The sequence below is a fragment of the Misgurnus anguillicaudatus genome, chromosome 16, assembly GCF_027580225.2.
Source record: "Misgurnus anguillicaudatus chromosome 16, ASM2758022v2, whole genome shotgun sequence".
NCBI lineage: Eukaryota > Metazoa > Chordata > Actinopteri > Cypriniformes > Cobitidae > Misgurnus > Misgurnus anguillicaudatus.
Window position 1 is genome coordinate 17,400,342 of NC_073352.2, and position 22,468 is coordinate 17,422,809.

Sequence of the window (22,468 nt, forward strand, 5' to 3'; positions counted from 1 at the left end):
TTATGGAAATGTGATAATTCATTTTAATAAATTTACATTTCTTCAATTCTGTTTTCATTTTGTTGTAATGGGGTACTCATTGATTGCAGATTAATGAGGGAATAAATAGTTTAAGCAATTGAAGTATCAAGCTGCAACATAACAAAATTGAGAAAAGTAAGAAAGGGTCTTAATACTTACTGAATGCACTGTATATGACTATACAATTAAATAATAGAAACATTTTCATGTAATTTCATGACTTTTCATGTAGTTAATAATATAAAATCGAAATGTGCTGAAAAATATTCACAGTTTTTGTATTTATGTTCATTTATGTGTAAATGGGAACTGTGTCAACAAGTTGAAATCACTTTTTTAACCTTTAGAGTTTCTCCAACATCACATACAAAGCCACCATAAAAAGTAATTAAATTTGTTTGAAGAATGTTATCTAGAAAAGCTGCTTCTGATCTAAACACTTGAGAAAGAACATTGCCTGAACTGTTTGCGTAAGATCTAAAACAACATCCTGCTGGACACACAGCACACATAAACATATGTGATGCTGTCCATCTAATAAAAAAGGCAAAGCTTTTATATATATTCCAAAAAAATACAGCATACTTTTTATTACACTTTTATACTGTCCATCTGACCTAGTATAGAGACCCTTAAAAACTTTATTTTTATTTAGCAATAGTCGTGCCTTTGAAGCAATATGTCATCACACCATTAACCTTTAACCATACCAGGTGTGTCTTCTTCCATTTTAATGAGTGATTTATAAATGTAAAAAAAATGCATTCACCTCAGTCACAACTATTGTGTCTCTGGGTCTTTTTGATATAAAAATAAGAAGTTTACAGATTTATGTAATGGAAAGTTTGAACTAACTTCACTAAACTGATTTCTGTTTAAATCAGTATTGATGGATCCGTGGATCCTTTATGACTATTATTGCCTTCAACGTTTAATAAATAACTTTCAAACAGTAGAGAGGGCGTGGATTTGGTCTCATGTGAAAGGTGGTCCTGCACTAAATATATTAAAAGCAAGACATCGGCTGCTGTAGGCTATTCTAATTCGGAGTCAAATCTAGATTACATTTGTCGTTTTGCAAAGTTTAATATTTTAATTTGTTAATATGTAAGCATCTTTGAATTCTGAAGACATGCCATAAAACAGTAAGTAGACGAAGTAGTAATATATTTCACAATATGAAAACAATTTATAATTTAAATGTTTTTTCTCATTCAGTTTAGTTTTCAAAATGTAATACTTTTTACTCTGATAAATGAAAGAGAGATATGTAATGACAACCCAGCTTTTAATGTTTTTATTTTTCTTTAATTTTTCAAGGCTTATCATGCATATAATTATAAAATACCTGCCTCTGATTCTTTACACGTGGATTTTTGTATCTTCTTACATTCGTGCAGGTACAGTATTTTAATTATCAACCATTTGCATTCATTGCATTTGCATTTGAGTCTGTACAATTCTGCACATCCTATTTGTGTCATGTGAAGATTAAAATATGAATCCACTGCCATATTCCATAAAGCTTGTAAAATACATTTTGTATTCTAACTTTCAGATGTACCAAATGCAAGCCTATGGGGAAAAAGGGTGAACTTTTGGAGTCAAACCTGTCTATGGCAGCTGCGTAAACAGTGTATTATACCACCTCTTGAGGAACTCAGTGTATGTGTTGACCTTAGGCGACAGCTTGGTACTTCTGAATGGACTGCTTTTGTTTACAAAGGTCCCGGGGGACAGGATGTGGAACTTGGCTTGGCTGGGGTCGGGGGCAATTTAAAAGTCTCCCTTTTTGGAAAAGAATGGATAGTTGCACAAGACCTGGCCCTTTACATATGGCACACGGTGTGTCTGACATGGTCAAGTCATGCCAGGCTTTTCCAGCTGATCGTAAATGGAGCTAATCACACGTTTCATTTAAACGAGACATTTCCAAGGTTCCTTGAAACCAATGGAACCCTAACTTTAGGAGTGTCACATAGTTATGTTGGAGGTGTAATAGATTTTGAAACTGGGAAAAACTTCCTCGGGGATATATATCTGTTCCGAATGTGGGGCGAGCAGTTGAGTGCTCTGCAGCTGGATGCAAGGAAGTGTGTAGATGGGAATATTGTGACTTGGAGAGAGAAAGACTGGCACTATCAGGAATGCCCACCGATTTCAGACAAAAGCTTAAAGTGTGGTAAGAGACATTAATCTCTTTAATACTATCTCTCTCTCTCTATGTCTGTTTTTTACTCAAGATGTCAAGACTATAGAATATTCGCAGGAATAGAAAAAAAAAACATTTAACATTTGATGTTTGATTGGACTCTAATGGGCTGTATATTTAACTAAATTTCAGAATGGTCAAAATATCAAATTCAAATGAACACGTCTATTACACAAAAGACTAATGATGACTACACTGAGAATGAAATGAAGAAGATTGTTCTGACCTGGGTAAGATTATATTTATGGATTTGATTAACAAAAATTGTAGCATTTGATCTACACATTCTAAGAAAAAAGGTGCAAAAGTTGTCACGGTACCCTTAAAAAAAGGGAAGTATATAAATAATTTTGTGTTATTATATCTGTATTTACAATATTTCAGCTTGGAAACGTTTTTCCTGAAACCATATCAGTACATTCTGTGTTCCTATCAAAGTTAAGGTAAGGTTTATTATATTTTTAGTGGTGCTGTCATAAGATTAATCCCAATTAATCACATACAAAATAAAAGTTTGTGTTTGCATAATATATGAATGTGCACTGTGTGTAATTATTTTGTGTATATATTAATACTAGTACTGGGCATAGATTAATCTAGATTAATCTCATACAAAATAAAAGTAATTTTTGCATAACATATGAGTTTGTGCTGTGTGTAATTATTATGTATATATAAATACACACACATTCATGTATGTATTTACATATAAATATTTACATGTGTATATATGAAGAGTTTCGTTGCAAAACGAGATAAATCAATTTTTTTTTGACATGTTTTTCCAATGTAAGCATGTACAATATACAAATCAATTTTTTAAATTTTTTGTCAAAACATGTTTATTATTATGTTATTATGTTATTATTTAGTTTTATGGTGCTACTTAGCTGTATTTCTTAAGTTATGAAGGTTTAAATCAAAACAAACCAACTGCAGTTGCATTGAAATTAATTGGACAACCAAAAAACGAGATTTCTGAACAATTAAAAAAACGGTGGTTATCTCGTTTTGCAACAAAACTCTTTATATATTTATTTATATTTTTATATATTCTATATTATATATAAATAAAAAATGATATATAAATAAAACATTTCTTAAATGTATATATATATATATATATATATATATATATATATATATATATATATATATATATATATATATATATATATATATATATATATATATATATATATATATATATATATATGTATGTATGTGTATGTATGTGTGTATGTTTAAATATACATAATATTAACACACAGCACAAACTCATATATTATGCAAAAATTACTTTTATTTTGTATGAGATTAATCTAGATTAATCTATGTCCAGCCCTAATTAATACACACACATGGATGCATGTATTTTAGAAACATTTACATGTATATATTTAGATTTTGATATAATAAATATTGGGTATATATAAACAATATGTATACATGTGTGTGTGTATTCATATATACATAATAATTACACACAACATACACAAATATATTATGCAAACACAAACTTTTAATTTGTATGTGATTAATCGTGATTAATCTTTTAACAACCCTATTTTTTTAATAGTTTTTTCAAAGAAAGGCTGGATGTCTGTGACTGTATAATGTGTAATATTTTAGCAATAATAATTGTTTGTTTCAGCGAGTCAGTATTGTTTTAAGAGTATAGTGGGTTGGGCAACTTAATAGTATGCACACATTTAGTTCCGACAACTTGTACTGTTATCTTTACATTGATTTCTGGAAATGTATTTTAATCTCCTATCTTATCTGTCTTCTAATTTAGCTCCCAAACAGGTGGTGGTTTAGATCAATACAATGATATGCAAAAAAAGGTGCAGTATTACACAAAATCACACAACACTGTCACTTAAATTTTGCTGTTTTGCGCTGTGTAAATGTAACATTATTTTTGTAGGTTGAAAGAAAATCAAACAAGAAACAATGGTAACATCCCAAATTTCACAAACCTCCAGTATACATATAATTTCTGTTTTTCCCCCATAATATATTTTGTGTATTTGTCATAACTCTGTTGTGGTCTAAGGTTTGACTGTCTGGTGTTTGTAAAAAAAACACCGGGTGCTGACGTGAGTGAAACAGAGGCTGAGATAGAGAAGCTCCTAAAACCCAGCTACAAATATGAATACATCATCCTAAAAACCGATCCAACATCTATCAGCGTCCTCTCAGTAGGTGTGTGTGGGGATTTTCCTACAATATTAAGTATATCAAAACTAAGTCTGTTTTTGAAAATTGCAGCCTACTTTCCCAATGATGACCCTGCTTTGACTACTGCTGTCACTACTAAGTATTCAAACATAGGAACTACTAACATTACAGCATCAGGTCCGTGTCAGACATTCATTTCTAACACAAAACCCAGCTAAAATAATTGTTTAAATGTTTGGGAAAGCTGTATACTCATGTAGAAATACTTATTTTCTGACAAATCATCTATAGTAACTCCGACATCATTACAGACAAGGGTAATGGAAAGTGCAAGGTCTTCAACTACAATTTCAAAGACAGATACAGGTGAGTTATGCTTCACAGAAACACTAAATACGACTTAATTTTTAAGTCATAACATGTCTTATCATATGTCATATAACACATTGATGTCATCCAATTAAGTTTTTTATACAGACTTTGAACACCTGTCAGGCAATGGATATAAATAAAAATCCCCATATGTATAAAATTATGAAGGTGGGCTATTTGGACCCCTGGCATCTAGGCACAAATCCAGTATTGAGTTTGCATGCAAGAACCTCAACCACATTTCCTTTAGAAATTTTAATCTACGTTTTAATTCACTGACGTTTCATCAGATTTTGGAGACACTTTTTTTAGAGTCTATCTCAACCTAACAATGAGTGGCAGTATTACATTCCCAGAAACCACACTACAGCAATGGGTGAGTAAATACAAACAGTAAACATTTCTAAAACCCAGATCAGAGCCTTCATTTGTATTTAATGTGCTTCTTTTGTCTTCAGCTTCAGCAAACACTGGGAGATCATGCAATGGAACCACTCAATATTGTGCTAACAAGATTATCAAAGTAAATGTCCCAATCAACAATGTATAGGCTACTTTGAGTTTTATTATAAAGTGGTGCAGACAAAACTAATTTACTGCTGTATGTATCAAAATAAAAATGATTTTCAGATACATCAGCAGCTTTCAGGTTAAAGCATCTGGAAAAGTGGATGTCAAAGAGACAAAGAGGCTAATGGTTAATCTTTTAACACAAGGATACTCCAACGCCACCATTAATATCACTGTTCCAAATAATGAAGTCAACATCCTCCATATAGGTATTACCTTATTTCAGCCAAAACTCAGCACTGATGTTAAATTTTAGTACACAAGTAAATATAGCCACAAATATGTGTTTAGGTTCTCTATTTGTTTTTTATTGATGCAGAACCAGGTCTTTGTCCTGAGGAAACTATGCACACAGTGTATGGGATTTACACATGGCCCGAAATGACGGCTCAAAACACATATTCAATGGGTTGTGAGAAAGGCGATGAAGATGCTTCAAGGTTTTGGTAAGTATGTTACTACAGTACTGTTTATTGTCCATTGTATTTTATTATGTATGTTGTTGTTGCAAAAGGTTTGCTTTTGTTCGTTTTATTGTTGAATTTATGAAATAAACGAAACATGAAATAATCCATCTATCAATCTAGTTATGTGGACATACTCTAGACTTGTGACTGTTTTATGGATGTCCTAATTTTTATTATCAGATTTTTATTACAGTTACTTAAGTAAGCGGTTTTGCTTGTTTCTATAGGTACAGTTTAGTTGCCTTGAAAAAATTGATTAGATAAAACTCAGTTCCCATCTGTCTTTTGTGCGTCATTTAGCACACAGTCTATATTCTGTACACAGTCCTGTGTCAGCTTTCATTATTATTATTATGTCTTATCTTACACTTATGGAAAGCAATATCCATAATTGAATAATAAGCTTGACATTATTGCTTGGACTACAAAATTAATTCTCATTGACTTAGATAGCTTTGTCACTAACAAGGCAAAACAAAAGGGCTTTTTATTAGCATTAGAATATCTTTATAGAAAGGTGTTATGCTAAAATCGATTATTTTTTATTGAATTGCTGTTATGTTATATGTTATGTTACATGTTATGTTATGTTATGTTATGTTATGTTATGTTATGTTATGTTATGTTATGTTATGTTATGTTATGTTATGTTATGTTATGCTATGCTATGTTATGTTATGTTATGTGTTGTGTTATATGTCATATGTTATATGTTATGTTATGTTATGTTTTATGTTATGTGTAATATGGTATATGTTATGTGTTATGTAACATAACATATAACATATAACATATAACATATAACATATAACACATAACACAACATAACATAACATAACATAACATAACATAACATAACATAACATAACATAACATAACATAACATAACATAACATAACATATAACACATAGCATATAACATAACATATATAACATATAACATATCATATAACATATAATATATAACATATAACATATAACACATAAAACATAACACATAACACATAACACATAGCATATAACACATAACATATATAACATATAACATAACATATAACATATATGTTATAACATAATTGTTATATGTGTTATGTTATATGTTATGTTATATGTTATATGTTATATCATATATGGTATATGGTATATGGAATATGGTATATGTTATATGTTTAAAAAGAGGCAAAACATACTTTTTCAGTATATATGGTCTAAAAATGGTTCAAATGCTGTCACTGGGGTGGTACTCTTTAAAAAATCCTATTATGTACAATTTAGGTAAAGATAAACATTTGGTACCAAAATGTACACTGTGAAAAATAAAAAATTGGATCAACTTAAAATTGCTTCAGTTGGTAATTTTCTACTTATATTTTTCACTTAATGTGTTTAAACATATAAGTTAAAACAACTTATTTTTTTAGATGTTCCCAATTGAAGTATTTTTTAAAGTTAATCCAAGTTTTACTTTTTACAGTGTATCTTTGAGGTACTAATATGTACTCTTTACACTGTAAAATGATTTCATATCAACTTGTATTTTTGTTACTTTAACTTAACAAATTAAGTTAAACAATTTAAACTTGTTTTTCTAAGTTATTTCAACTTACAAGTCAAAACTTTAAAAAGTAGGTTGAATTGACTTGCATAATTAAGTTGTTTTAACTTCATGCTGCATTTTTTTACACTGTAAATACAAAGGTGTACTTTTTAAAACCGTACCGCCACAGTGACACCTTTTGTACCTTTTATTCTGAAAGTGTGGAATCAGAATCTGTTTCACATTTACCAAATTCCTTTCAGTAAATTAAACGGGGCAACTGATAGAGCAGTTTGGGATCCACCAGACATGAGCATGTGTATGACGACTGTATCAGGTTTTGATGATTTAGAGAATATTGAAGTTACAGTTAGTAAGTATAAATATGGGCTTTTCCTATTAAAACGCATACAGTAGCCTACATTTCACAGACCAAAAGCAAATAAATTTATCTCTCTCGTCTCTGTTGATTCCTCTCTCCCCAGACAATTCGGCAAATATTGTGAATCTGATTGCGGATCTGCTAAATAAACAGAACAGTCTGAGTGATAAGCAGCTGAACATTGTGCTTAATAAATTGTCTGCAGTCACTAAGATTGCCACCTTGACCACAGATCTGTCCAGCAGCATTATTAATATACTTTCACAGATCTGCGAATACACAACTAACCTCGCCCAAGTCACCAATGAGTAAGTATAGCTAAATACTACAAATTTAAGACCATTTACAAACTAAATCCATTTATAATTATGGATTTGGAAGACATGATGGTTTTTGTGTTTCTTTTTTTATTTATGTTGTCTCAGATTTTTGAATTGCACTATATCACTGATTTCAGTTGTGTCTTCACCACACTGCCTCCTATCTCTCTGTCCTGTCCATTGTGTTGTCAGAATTCTTTATATCACAGATCTTATGGGAGACAGAACAGAATTTGATGGGGCTGAACTTAACATTACAGCACCTTCTTTAGCTCTGCAGCTGATTAACCCAGACACCTCTCAGTTCTCCGGCCTAACGTTTGGGGTGTCCTCCTTTCAGACTGGTTCCAACCCTGAGGTGAGAGACAAAGACAGAGTGTATACAGTATCTTAAAAGGCATCAGACCACAATCATTTTGGATGCCTTAAATTTATTTTTTTTTTAAAATAGAGGTGTGATATTAAAGGGACACCATGAAACCTTTGGCCACTAGGGGGTGCTAGACACGTATTTTTCACTTCTAGCGCCCCTAGAGCCCACAAGCACCGCAGCACTGTCGCAAAGGAAAGGAACTGGCCAACCTTAAAACTAAACTAAAAACTAAACATTTAAAATGCTAAACGATCAACATTTTGAGACAACAGGGAGAAACGCAGTCATGTTACAACTTTCTGATGAGGAACTCGTCGTGGCAGAAGCCATTTCTCAATCTGAAGGTTGCAGCCTCCGGATGTCGTATTTCTAATACGTCATCAAGACTGTCTTATTTCACAATATTAACAATTACAAAGTTGACTATTATACTTAGTTAATCGTAAATTGTTGCAGTATGCTTATGACTTGCGAATGTAATGCTCAGTTTACCTTAATAACCCAGGCTTGATGACGTGTGCAGCCTGCATATTTGACCTCCGGAGGCTGCAGCCTTCCAATTCAGAAACGACCAGACGTATTTCCTTGCCTTTTTCCAAACAAATATTGTTGCATCCTCTCTCTCTCCCTCGCCACCAGGATTTTCCGCAATGGCGCTCGTTATTCCTCTTTTTTGTGTGAAAATCGCTCCAAATCCAAGTAAACCGATGCGTTTAGGTCTGCCGCTTTGTAATACGTCACGCGAGTGACAGCGGAACGCAGCAAATGAGGAAGAGAGAAGAGAGAAACGCTCGGATCTGATTGGTGAATGAATAGGGTTTGGTTTTACACTGTGAGCAAGTTTGAGTGCTATAGCATCCTGGATTGTAATGTAAATATCATAGACACAGTAAAAAGAAAGGTAAATACGTGAACACAGCATCTGAATACAGGGAACTATATGCAATATAATCGCCGTAATTTATAAAGAACATCGCATTTATGTATGAATCAACAGTTTATATAAAAAATTGCCTTAAAGGGGAATCGAACCCGGGTCGCCCGTGTCATAGGTCCGTGACACTAAAGACTGTGCCACAGAGTCACATAATAGAAACTGCTCTCTACACTCCTTAAGTAGCCTCCAGCAAAATTCACGTTAAAAACAAATTGTGTGGAGGAAGTGACGTATGCCGTAAAGCAGTCGAATTTTGTAGTTTTTTTTGTGCTCTGGTTACTACCACAAACCCTAAGTTTTAAAATACGAGTAAAAGTGATACAGACCCCGTCAGGCTATGGTAGACATGTCATTCAACCTATTTAAAGTCGATGTACTATCACAAGGGTCTTGAAAATTTATTATGAAGGTTGAAAAATTACATGGTATCACTTTAAAATGTCCCAGTACCTAAGTGTTTTTTCACACTATTATCACCATAAGGTTTCTGTGACCTTGTGTGCGTTATTCAAGGGTTATTTTAATACTTTTTGCATCTCAGGTGTGATACTCTTTTCCAGAAATTGTCCATGTATTTAGTCCTCAGCACTGTAAAAATTCCTTGTTGCACCTACATTTTTAAGTTTAATTAACTTGAATTTACAATTAATTTCAATGTTCTAGTGAGGAGTTAGTTTTTTTTACAGTGTTGTATTATATGGCTAATAAACTTATATTTTTATAAATGGAAAGATTTGGCTCTAAGTATGAATATTTTAATCTAAAGGATATCCATAAACCGATGTGCTTCAAACATTTACAAATGTGTGCATTTAGAAAATAAAGGCATTTAAAGTAAATGTGATGTAAATCTAAATATACCACCAATAAGGATCAATGATTTTATGACATCATTCGCAGTTTTCACCAGGTTGGGAGGTAAACTAAACCTGACTGGCTATTTTAAAAGGGAGAGGAGCCATAACTTTCCAAAACTTCCAACGCTATCTCACGAGAATTCGTACATATTTTACGAGTTGGCTGATTTGTATTAATTCATACGACCACATTAAAGGAAAAGTCTACTCATTTTCAATATTAAAATATGTTATTACCTTAACTAAGAATTGTTGATACATCCCTCTATCATCTGTGTGCGTGCACGTAAGTGCTGGAGCGCGCTGCGACACTTCAATAGCATTTAGCTTAGCCCCATTCATTCAATGGTACCAATCAGAGATAAAGTTAGAAGTGACCAAACACATCAACGGTTTTCCTATTTAAGATGAGTAGTTATACGAGCAAGTTTGGTGGTACAAAATAAAACGTAGCGCTTTTCTAAGCGGATTTGGAGGAGGAACTATATTTTATGGCGTAAAAGCACTTTTGGGAGTACTTCGACTCGCCTGAAAAGTCCGCTCCCCTTCTCCCTCTCATAATGGGAGAGGGAGGGTGTTACTGCACCGAGTCGAAGTACTCCCAAAAGTGCTATTACGCCGTAAATTATAGTTCCTCTTTTAAATCCGCTTAGAAAAGCGCTACGTTTTATTTTGTACCACCAAACTTGCTCGTATAACTACTCGTCTTAAATAGGAAAAACGTTGATGTGTTTGGTCACTTCTAAATTTATCTCTGATTGGTACCATTGAATGAATGGGGCTAAGCTAAATGCTATCGAAGCATCGCAGCGCGCTCCACCGCTTACGTGCACGCACAGAGATGATAGAGGGATGTATCAACAATTTTTTAGTTTAGGTAATAACATATTTTAATATTGAAAATGAGTAGACTATTCCTTTAAGTTTTGGTACTATTTGCCTTGACCCCTGTGACGTTGGGGTTAGGGACGGGGTTAGGGGTTCGGTTTCGTTGTTGTTGTGTCATGAGAATCATACGATATTGCACAATTAACTTCGTATGAATTGATACAAATTAGCCAACTCGTAAAATTAAGATTTCTCGTAAGATCAGGCTGAAACTTCCCATAAATTTTAAGACACTTTAGTGGGTCTTTAAAAAACCTGAATCAACATAACTGTGCCTATTATAATCATAATTTATCAGGTTTGGCTTTTTTCTGTCAGCTGCAGTAAAATTTTCTGCCATTTTTTTGCAGATATTTTTTAACAAAGTGTTTTCAGAGGAGCCAAACACAATACATGTTGCATCCATATCTTTACCTTCTACTGTTGAGAACTTTTTCCCAAACAATGAAGCCATACCTCGGGTCCAGTTTCATTTCTATGGCAAAGAAAATCTTTTTCAGGTAAATTCAAGTCAATTTATATTAACCACAGTAAAACTTTAGCTTTTGCTAGCGTTTAATTGCTACTCTACACAATAAAAGTACAAAAGTTGTCGGTACCTTCTAAAAACGTCCTAATATTTACCATTTAGGTACAGATATGTAAGTTTCAGGTAGCAGTATGCAGTGCACCTCTAAGGTACCGATGTGTACCTTAGTGGCTGGTACCAATATGCAGCTTTTAGGTCCAAAAGTGTACGTTTTGAAAAGGTACCACCCCAGCGACAACTTTTGTACCTTCATGTTCCTTTTTTCTGAGAGTGTATGCATTTAATAAGCACTTACCCTTGACTGAAAACATCTAGGACACTCAAAGCGGTGTTATCCTGAACTCTTACGTGGTGTCTGCAAGTATCACCAACGCCACAGTGAGCGATCTTGAGATTCCAGTGGTGGTCACTTTCCAAAATCTTCAACCAAAAGAGGTCTGTGTAAACACATACTACAGTACATATAATAACTGTGTCCAACACGGTTTGTGTCGTATATGCAACTGTAGGCCTACTTAAGAAAATTAAACTTTCCCCCCTAAATGTCATCTTTTGGTCAAACAACTATTTCACTAGTTTCCTAAAATACAGTTCTTGTGTGAATGATAAAAAAAATTTTTTGGATTTAAAATGATAGTTCACCCAAAATGTAAATGCTGTCATCATTTACTTCAAACATGTACATTCTTCAACACATACACTACTCTTTTACTGCTACAGGATCAGAGCATTGTCAAATGTGTCTTCTGGGATTTCAGTAAGAACAGTGAGTAATACAAGCACATATTTCAACATATTTTTATGTTCATATGTGCTGGGCAGTGAAAGTTTATGTGTCTGATAGATGGCAGAGGCGGATGGAATGATACAGGATGTGAAGTGAAGACGTCAAACACCACTCATACACTTTGTGTCTGTGATCACCTCACACATTTTGGAGTTCTTCTGGTGAGTTCACACTGTTTACCCAACAAAAGATGGCCCCATAGATCAACAGGCATGAAATGCATTGACATCAGATCAGCATCTCACATTCAGTGTTTAGTTGCATCAGTACAATGTCAATGATGGAAAACTGACGATTTGAATATCATCTGTAAATTAACCCTGCATGATTATAGCATTGTAAAATTAAAATAAGTAAGTATAATGCATAATGCATGCCTATATCTTTTTCTTTGAATCATTTGACGTCCCCCCTGTCTTTCAGGACATCTCTAAAACCCCAATAAAACCAGAAGATGAAAAGATTTTAACTGTTATCTCATATCTGGGAAGTGGTGTATCTTGCATCTTTCTTGGAGTCACCCTGCTGACCTATGTGGCCTTTGAGTAAGTTCAAAGTACTTTCTGCTGCAATAGGCCTACAGTACAACAATGCTAACTGCTAATGCTAACTACTAACTGATTTACTGTAAATGCTGTAAAAACAGAATTGGGATAACTACATTATAAATAGTTGCTGAACAATGAGTCACTTTGAGTTATGCATTAGCTGTATTTGCATGGCCTGCTATGAATATAAAAACCATGATGTACAGTAGGCTACTGTGCAAAAGACTTAGGCTACCATGCTACCATTAGATTTGTTGTTTTTGCAATTGTATAGTGATCATATATAATTATTTCTCAGTCTCTTTATTAGAATCCAACCAGAAAATACTGTAAATGTGTATGTCGTATTAAAACGGTATAAAAGTATAAGCTGATTTGTCAAGTAGGCCTATTTAGGGTAAACTCCACTTCCACTTGATCAATAGCAGGCAGCTGCAGGATCTTTTAAACATAAATGAAATTAAATCCTAATTTCTAATTCTAATCGAATGACTTCAGGACTTCAGTCTCCACAAAAAAGCGCAAGATGTGTTTCGTGTCAAGAGAGGTCAACACTACCCTGCTGAAAAAAACATCAACAAACCAGCATGGACCAGCATGGGAATTATGCTGGTCTGCTGGTTTGATGCTGGTTTAGCTGGTGGTCACCAGGATGCCAGCACCAAAACACAACATATGCTGTGTCTTGCTGGTATGACCAGCATGGGATGTTGGTGCTAATGCTGGTTTGATGCTAGTTTAGCTGGTGCTTATGCTGGTTTGGTGCTTGTTTAGCTGGTGGTCACCAGCATACCAGCACCAAAACACAACATATCCTGTTCTTGCTGGTATGACCAGCATGGGATGCTGGTGCTAATGCTGGTTTGATGCTGGTTTAGCTGGTGCTAATGCTGGTTTGGTGCTTGTTTAGCTGGTGGTCACCAGCATACCAGCACCAAAACACAACATATGGTCTTGCTGGTATGCTGGTTTGTTCAGCAGGGTAAATACTGACTGATGTCATAGTTCTGAAAATAGTTTTGTTTTTAATTTTGTGTACATATTTCCTGTATTTTCTGTTTGTATCTTAAAAAAGAGTGACAAAATAAATATGGATGGACATTAAAACTTTGCTAACAAAGCTGGTGATGGTGGGCAAAGGCTTTTGCACAGTACTGTAGATTTAAAATAAAGTTTGTCTTTGATTCATCATCCACTGTTGCTCTTTCCATGTGTGATTTTCTAACATAGGAAACTGAGGCGGGACAATCCTTCAAAGATCCTCATCAACCTCTCCGTGGCCTTGCTGGGATTAAACATGTTTTTCCTGGTAAACTCCTGGTTTGCCTCGTTTAACAGCAATGGGCTCTGTATTGCTGTAGCTGCCGTTTTACATTACTTTTTCCTGGCTGCCTTTACCTGGATGGGTCTCGAGGCAATCAACATGTATCTGGCCTTGGTCAAGGTCTTTAATTCATATGTGCCATCATACATTCTTAAATTCTGTGCTCTTGGATGGGGTGAGACATCTCAGCAGATTCTTTTATAGTGACACCTATATTTGTATGACATTAAATATTTTACAATTAAGACTAGTATGAATTTTTTTTTGCTCCTGGTTAATTTCTGACTTGGTTGCAGGTTTACCTCTGGTGATTGTGAGTTTAGTACTTGCTATTGATGCAGATTCATACGGCAACAGTTTCTCCAATATACATTTTGAGAAATCCACTCAATTGTAGGTCCCATATGAACACAAGCTATTACAGGCCATCATGTACAGTACAATTGATCGTAAACTGTTGCATGTTACTTTTTCATCCTCCCCTAGTTGCTGGATAAACAAGGACATAACTTTTTACGTGACAGTGGTTTCGTTCGTGATTCTGATACTGATCTGTAATATTGCCGTGTTCATCGTGGTGCTTGTCCAGATCAAGAAAATGAGGGTTAATAAGCCCTTAAGCAGCAGAAAAGGACTGCTGCATGACCTACGAGTGGTGGCAAGCCTGACGTTCCTGCTGGGACTAACTTGGTTACCAGCCTTCTTAGCCTGGGGTCCAGCCAAAACACCTCTTCTATACGTGTTCTCCATCCTGAACAGTCTTCAAGGTAACAGTGAGTGATGACAGAGAAGGTCTTCTAATGCTGTATGTTTAATAGATGTAACTGAACTCCTGATATAACTAGTTTGAGTTGATAAGCATGTGAACATGTATTTTTTCAAAGATAATATGAAAAGCTCAAATGAAAAAGCTGCAAAAAAATTAGATAATGATATTGACCGAATCCTCTCAGCATTTATAATACTGTAATGAACTGTCACTTAGATTGGGATCCATCTGCAGCTTTATTACACTCTAAAAATGTTTGGGTTATTTTTGACCCATAATGGGTAAATATTGGACAGAACACATGCTGGGTTAAAAATTACCCCGTGCTGGGTTAAAAATGACCCAATGTTGCAACCATGGGGTATAATAACCCAGCAATTGAGTTAAAATAACCCAGCATTGGGTCCATTTTAAACCCAGCATGTGTTCTGTCCAATATTTACCCATTATGGGTCAAAAATAACCCAAACATTTTTAGAGTGTAAAGACAGTGGCCTAATATCACACAGAAATATCTAACACCTGGCAGGTGTTTCGACAAAACAAGGTAGGGCAGTACCAAATAACAGAGTCCAGAGAATGTGAAAAAGGTCGGGGCAGCCGGCAATCCAATAACGAAATCCAAAAAAATGAAGCACAGGTCAGGGCAGGCGGCAATCCAATAACCGTAATCCAGTAAACAGTCTGGGTCGAATAAATGGGAAATGTAGTGAATGTTAATATTTAGGCGAGTGATCCCTCTGACGACCCGACGACAAAGACTGAGGAGCGCTTTTCACAACAAATACGTTCATCATACAGTACTTTCACTTCAAATCAAAATCAAATCAAATTTCACTTGCTTAATTCCAGCCTCAGGCCATTCAGAAATACCAGTTTGTTGGCAGAATCCATTAAACGTCACATCGATTTTAGCAAAGTCCTCAAAGACGCAAGAGTTTTTACCTAGTTAAAGGAGGTTTACTAAATATTTTAGAATATTGAACAAATTTTTGAGTCTTTTCAGAAAGAACAGTGAAGAGTGACTGGAGACATTTTTTGCATGCACTTAGAGGGTTTTGCAGCGAAATGTCTAAAGTGACTTTTGTGAAAATAAAGCATTTCAAGTACTGACTAATAACCAAGACAGAGTGTCTGACATGTTTTCTTGTAAATGAGCATTTTGTTTGTGGGTTTTGCATCTGAGACGTTCATATATTGCTTTCATTATTATATACTGTATACAAGACAAATGCTTTGTACTTTATTGTGTTTCAGGATTTTTTATCTTCCTGTTTTATTGTTTGATGAAAGACAATGTAAGGAAACAGTGGAGGATACACCTCTGTTGTGGAAGTTTCAGACTCACTGAATACTCAGGTTTGTCTCAAGAGTGTTTTAGCTTCAAATGTTTTATAAAAGGAAACTGCATGTATAAACCATTTACCAACTCCAACATAGTTGAGAACAAGATTTTTTTTTTTAAATTTTGACTAGATTGGAGCCGCTCTGTGACAGTGGGGGCCAAAGTTAAAGGAGGTCTACAAGTCTCAACATCTACAAAGTCAGAGACATCCAGTGACAGGAAGATCTCGGACTCCTCCCACTCAGGGTCCAACCATGATCACGTTTGCCTGACACACAACAGAAACTAAACAGGAGGAAGAATTCAGATTATTTTTCTTTAATATTGTCGATATGTCTCCACTAATTTAATGTACAGATACTCATAATAAATAAAAAAAGTTTAAATCTATAATTTTTATAAATTGTACAAATGTGTATTTTTGGTAATTTGTCAGAAAATTGTATTGATAGAATACAAAAAGTAGGCCTATAAATTAAATATTTGTTTGTTGTAGATATCAGAAGTAATGAAATGATGTGTTTACACTATTATAATATTATTTCAGCTCCAGTGATAGCACTGTTTTTTAGAAATTTGAAAGGTGGTGATTTTTCTGTCAGGTCTATAACCATAAGAAATCATTTAAGTATCATAATAATATAATAATGAACGGCAACTGGGTTTTGATAACATTTAATGTGCTTGCATTATTGTAGGTTATTCATTTAAAATATTATATTCATTTTGTGATATTAATGAACAAAATTGTGACCATTAAATTAGATCAATGTAATTGATAAATCATATCTGACCATTAATCTCTACAAAAATGAATTTAACAACATATGCCCTGAAGAAACATTAGTTCTGTGTGGTTTATCCAGACAAAGAGTTGACAGTTGAATGGTCTGACTTGTTTAGGCACATTCTACTCATACTGGTTAAAGTGCAGAGATTACGCCCCAACATATAAGAGCAGAATGTAAACTAGTTTCTTTTAGTCAAACTTCTTTTCAAAGAGAAACCTCAGAAAAAGATAGCGTTGTAACGTGTTATCTCCTATGGAATTCAATTGCTATTGCCTTTACCTTATCAATTGATCATACTGTGGATTTATCAACTTTTCACACAGTGAGTACAAATTTCATGGTGATTACTGCAGTAAAACCATTTTAAAACCAACTGGAGTCGGTCAAGGGCCTGTATAATTATCAGGAGCTCTGTGTGCAACCTAATGTATAATAAATGAGTACAGTATTTGCTGTCACTAGACGTTTTTTACTTCAAGCTTTTTATATTTACATTTTTATTTGATGCAAGCTATTTTCTATTTAATTATTTTGTATGTTATATTGCTAAAGTAGTTGTGTTAAATGTTTAACTAAGGGCTGCAGGTGCATATAATGCATGCATGTCTATTCTACATCGGAATGCTATTTTTTTAGATTAAAACCTAGACACTTTTGGCCAGCGACTGTATTATTAGAAAGAAAATGTGCAGCTTTTGATGAGTGTATAACCTGTACTGTAAACAAATAACTGCGTCACAGTGCTCTCTCTCTCTCCCTCTCTCTTATGTTCATAATGCAGATCTATACAATGTAAAGTGTTTAAATGAAATCATTGCTTTACTCAAGATTCCTTCCTAATTGAAAGCATTTGCTTTTGTTAGAGTAAATCAATGCTTACATAAATAATACTGTGGAGAATTTGTAGCGTGTTATCTCCGACTGCTATTGCCTTTACCTTATCAAGGCAGAAATTTACCTAACTAACCTTCTTAGCAAAATCTAAAGTATAAAAAGATGCTTATAAAAACAAGTTAAAAATTGTTTAACTTAATTTTATATGTTAAATTAACATACAAACATATGTTTATGGCTACTGCTCACATACTTTTTACTTTTTTTTTTACTTTTTACAGGATACTGTATTAGTTTGCCTGACAAAACAGGTTATTTGATATTTTCTATTTCATGAAACATCAGTTTGATAGAGAAGAACTGATGGAATTTAACACTTAAAAAAATGCTGGGTTATTTTCAACCTTGCGTTGGTTCAAAAAGGATGAACCCATCCTGATGTGTTGTAATTTAACCTATGCTGGGTTGTTTTAACCCAACACTGGGTTGAAAATAACACAGCATTTTTTAAAGTGTATTAAAAGTCTGTGCAGGTTGATTAAACTTAAAAAATGTATGGAAACTCGTTGCCCTAAAAAAGTTAATTTTGCCTGGTTGAAATAACAATTAATTTTAAGTTTATTGTACTTTTATGTTTTAATTTCTTTTAATATTCCTGCACTCTTGACCCGGGTTAGTTGACATTACTAGAAATTTGTGAGGAAACCCGTTACATATAACTTTAGTTTTTATCACTTTATATTACTTTTGATGTTATAAATGGTATAACACAAAGTTAATGACTGACTTTAAGTCAACCATTGAATAAACATGATTCTCAGAAACACACACAAAATTGTGTTTTTGACATACATTGTCAGTGCTGTGGAGAGAAATACAATAAAATGTTCTGAACAGGTTTCATGTACGGAAACACTGATCACCTGAATGGTGACTTCACAAAATTATAATTTACAACAAATCAACATCAATAATATAAGAGCTTGAACCTATATGACATTTTATTAACAAATATTTGAGTAGAGAAAGTTATTCTGTGAAAAAGCAGAAAATAAATCAAAATATTCAGGCGCAAAGGATTATGGGTATTCCTCACAACATTAACTAATAATTTTAAGTTCATTTTACTTGAATGTTTTAGTTTAATGGATTTTGTAAGCTTAAAAGTTAAATCAACTAAACTCTTTAAGCTTTGGCTTCAAAACAGAAAATATTAAGTGATGTTTACTTGATTGTTTAAGTAAAGACAGGGTTAACAGTGTGGGTGTAACTTTCTTTCTCTTTGTATAGTCAACAATTTTCAATTACATTATCTTTTATTTTCCTTCATTATAATATTTCAGTGCAAAATCTATAGCTGCTTCAATAAATAATCATATTCATAAATAATAGATTAATTCAGTATAAGTGATCCAGCTAGCAAATGTAGATCTGCATTCTCCACTACCAAAGCACTGTCAAATGGCTATGATATCGCTGTAAAAATTATGTCATATGTTTTTAGGTTACTTTAACTTATCAAATTATTTCCATTTATTTTAATTCATACATTTTGGCAGATGCTCTTATCCAATCAACTTACAGTCCATTCGAGGTAACCATTTGTATGTATGTTCCCTGGGTATCGAACGTGTGACTTTTCCACTGCTGACAAAATGCTCTGCCAAGTGCCAACTGAAATAAAACACCTATAAAATAAAAATCAGGGTTTTCCAAAAATCTTGTTTTTATAAATAATAGCAAACTTACCCCACAAGCCAAATTTTAAAAAGCTAGTTGAAGTAACTTGCACATGCAGCCAATTAAAAATATTTTTTACAGTGTGGTTTACTCATCAGTATATACAAAGATAAGAAAAGTGATGTCATTATTCCGACATAGTATTGCTTGATTATATTATAATGAAGATTTTACACAAAGCTATAATCACTCACTAATCAGTAGAAGCTGTTAGATGGATGAAATGATAGGTTAAATAACACATGCCACATTATTACCTCAGTCCCTACATCAGTGATGGCAGACGATCTAGGGAGCCGTGTGGCCGAGAAGACTGAAGAGCAGTCAGGTAGCGTCCTTCTCACATACTTCCAAGGAGACATTAGCAGCATGGTGGATGAACATTTCACCCGTGCACTGAGCAAAGCAACAAAACCAAAGGAAGAACGCTCCAAAAACAAACGAAACCAAAAATCTGCTGTAACAAGTAACTGCTTTTACTCATAATCTTTGACTTGTTAGTAGTATACAAACAAAAATACAGTGAGTCAGTCAAACTGATTAATTTCTGCTCTTTTAGATGACTCAAGCCCATGGGGAGCACAGTCACACACAGGATTCCAGTCCATGCTTTTTTCAGAACGACTCCATCCAGGAACAAGCAGCAATCCTCAATTAGACCCTCACATGTCATTAAATCGCCCTCCAAACAGCGCTCTCCTATGGTCAGGAGGTTCTAGACAGGACATGAGTCCGGCTCTGCCGCCCATGGTTTACCCCTCAGCTGTATCCACCGAGGGTTTAATGATGGCAGAACACCATTATACTAATTCTCTATTAAACTTGGTTCACAATGATCGACCTGACCTTGGCTCAGTGGTGGTGGGCTCCTCCAAACAAGACTTGATTTCTGGATGGACTAAGTATCCTGGATTTGGCAACCAGATGAGTTCTGATGTCAGCCTTGATTCTGGTACATGTTCTGTACATGTTTAACTTCTTTTTAATGCACATTTGTTCCATAATGTTAATAATGTCATTTGTGATCCCCTTTTAGGTGTACAGGTGATAGAAAAGAAGAATATTTATTGGTATTGATTGAATGCTGAAGATTGTATACCAAGAACGAGGAAGTGTGTATCTCTCTTTCGTTTAACTGAACGAAAGTGACTAAAAGACCATGCAATGCTTAACCTGGAGGCGTCCGTGGACAACCTGTTCAAAAACAAGCTCTGCATGTATCGCAGAAACAGGAGATTGTACAAGAGATTTGCCTTAGGCTCTTTGGTTAAAGCAGTTTCACACGTACACAAGAACATGCATGCAAACATATTTCCTGCATGGGATGAAAATGAAATTTAAACATTTTAAGGCAGAATTTATCTGGTACAACTGGATGGATTTCTTGTTCTTTGAAGATTTTATGACAGATGTCTCACAGACACATGATCGAACCTGTCAGACAACCTGGTTGGAGCATTAAGCAACTTGCAATATATGTTGACTATTCATGATATCTTATATTTTATTTTTGGTTCATTTTAACCCAGTGGCTGGGTTTGTCCATATTTGGCCATGGGATGAAACAATCCAGCATGTTTTTCAGAGTGTAAATCCACTTGGACTGAAATAAGCAGCATTAAAATCTATAAAGTGGAGCCAGATGGCTGCAGGCTGTGAAAACACATACTAATAAAATGCTATATTATAATAAATCCAATGTGCATACATTAAATATATTCAGTGCTATTAAACACATTTTAAAACAGAATGTTAAACAGCATTGGTGATGGTTTTATATACAGTATATGTAATGGATTGAAAATGTAAACACTGCGCCCTAGTGGCTAAAATGAATAATGCACTGCATATCATCAGCCTATATAAAATTAAATTAATAACACAAGCAAGTCTGTGTCTTGGAGGAAGTCTTCATCTCACATTATGATTTAGCTATTAAACTCTATTCCCCACCATGACTCCAATTCATAAACGCAGATGGACGAACAGCCACACCCCTGCATGTGAATTATTGATGCCCTTGCCTTGCCTTGCCGTATATTTAGCAATTATCCATCTGGTGCCACACATGGCCATTTCCAAATTAAAATGACCAAAGCCAAGGCTAATCACAAAAACAGATACAGACTCGCCTCTGGTCAGCAGCATTCAACACAGTGGTCAATAACTTCATAATTCAATGGAAATTATGAGTCATAGAAACAACATTTGGGCTTTGTTACGCCTAAAATACAACTGTTAAGCAAATATATATATCTATATATATACATTTTTAAAGTATAACAAATAATATCTGTAAGGTGTGTCAATTTGAAACTTGTGGAAGATTATGTGTATATACGCCATGAATAGTAACACTTGTAACTCTTTACTTGGTTAATAATAATATTGCTAAATTATAATTTAAAATAAACCCTTTTGTGGTTGCAATCGACATAAAATTGATATGGGTAATATTTTTAAATATTTTTTACCATATTTCATCTCTTCTTATACCATTGGTTGAAAGAAATGTGTGTCTCATATTGTATGTATTGTATGATAATGTGTCTCTGTTTGACTCTAGATCACAGAAGTCATGTGTACCATGCTGTACTACATTTTATTTAGCACACTCTCAAAAGACGAGCGCTGTTAATGTGCACAACAGAGAGATTTTATCAATCCTCTGGCATTTCAGT

At 34.1% G+C, this 22,468-nt stretch overlaps 2 protein-coding genes across 2 annotated transcripts; both read left to right on the forward strand.

Moving 5' to 3' along the window:
- Positions 1–1,007: 1,007 nt before the first annotated feature.
- Positions 1,008–17,870, forward strand: adgrg4a (adhesion G protein-coupled receptor G4a). The gene is made up of 27 exons (XM_055178464.2): positions 1,008–1,166; positions 1,342–1,421; positions 1,580–2,203; positions 2,366–2,463; positions 2,618–2,676; positions 4,032–4,080; positions 4,164–4,192; positions 4,293–4,441; positions 4,508–4,594; positions 4,709–4,783; positions 5,080–5,165; positions 5,248–5,312; positions 5,420–5,568; positions 5,679–5,805; positions 7,627–7,736; positions 7,849–8,053; positions 8,258–8,423; positions 11,471–11,620; positions 11,965–12,084; positions 12,370–12,415; positions 12,494–12,597; positions 12,860–12,981; positions 14,215–14,483; positions 14,605–14,701; positions 14,795–15,075; positions 16,335–16,436; positions 16,554–17,870. The coding sequence occupies exons 2-27, from the start codon at positions 1,349–1,351 to the stop codon at positions 16,709–16,711; spliced, it is 3,600 nt and encodes a 1,199-aa protein (XP_055034439.2). The 5' UTR covers positions 1,008–1,166; positions 1,342–1,348; the 3' UTR covers positions 16,712–17,870.
- On the forward strand, positions 17,395–21,806 carry LOC129422501 (uncharacterized). Its single transcript, XM_055178465.2, has 4 exons — positions 17,395–17,535; positions 20,050–20,253; positions 20,347–20,739; positions 20,824–21,806. Exons 2-4 carry the CDS (start codon positions 20,064–20,066, stop codon positions 20,862–20,864), a joined length of 624 nt encoding a protein of 207 aa, XP_055034440.2. The 5' UTR covers positions 17,395–17,535; positions 20,050–20,063; the 3' UTR covers positions 20,865–21,806.
- Positions 21,807–22,468: the final 662 nt, after the last annotated feature.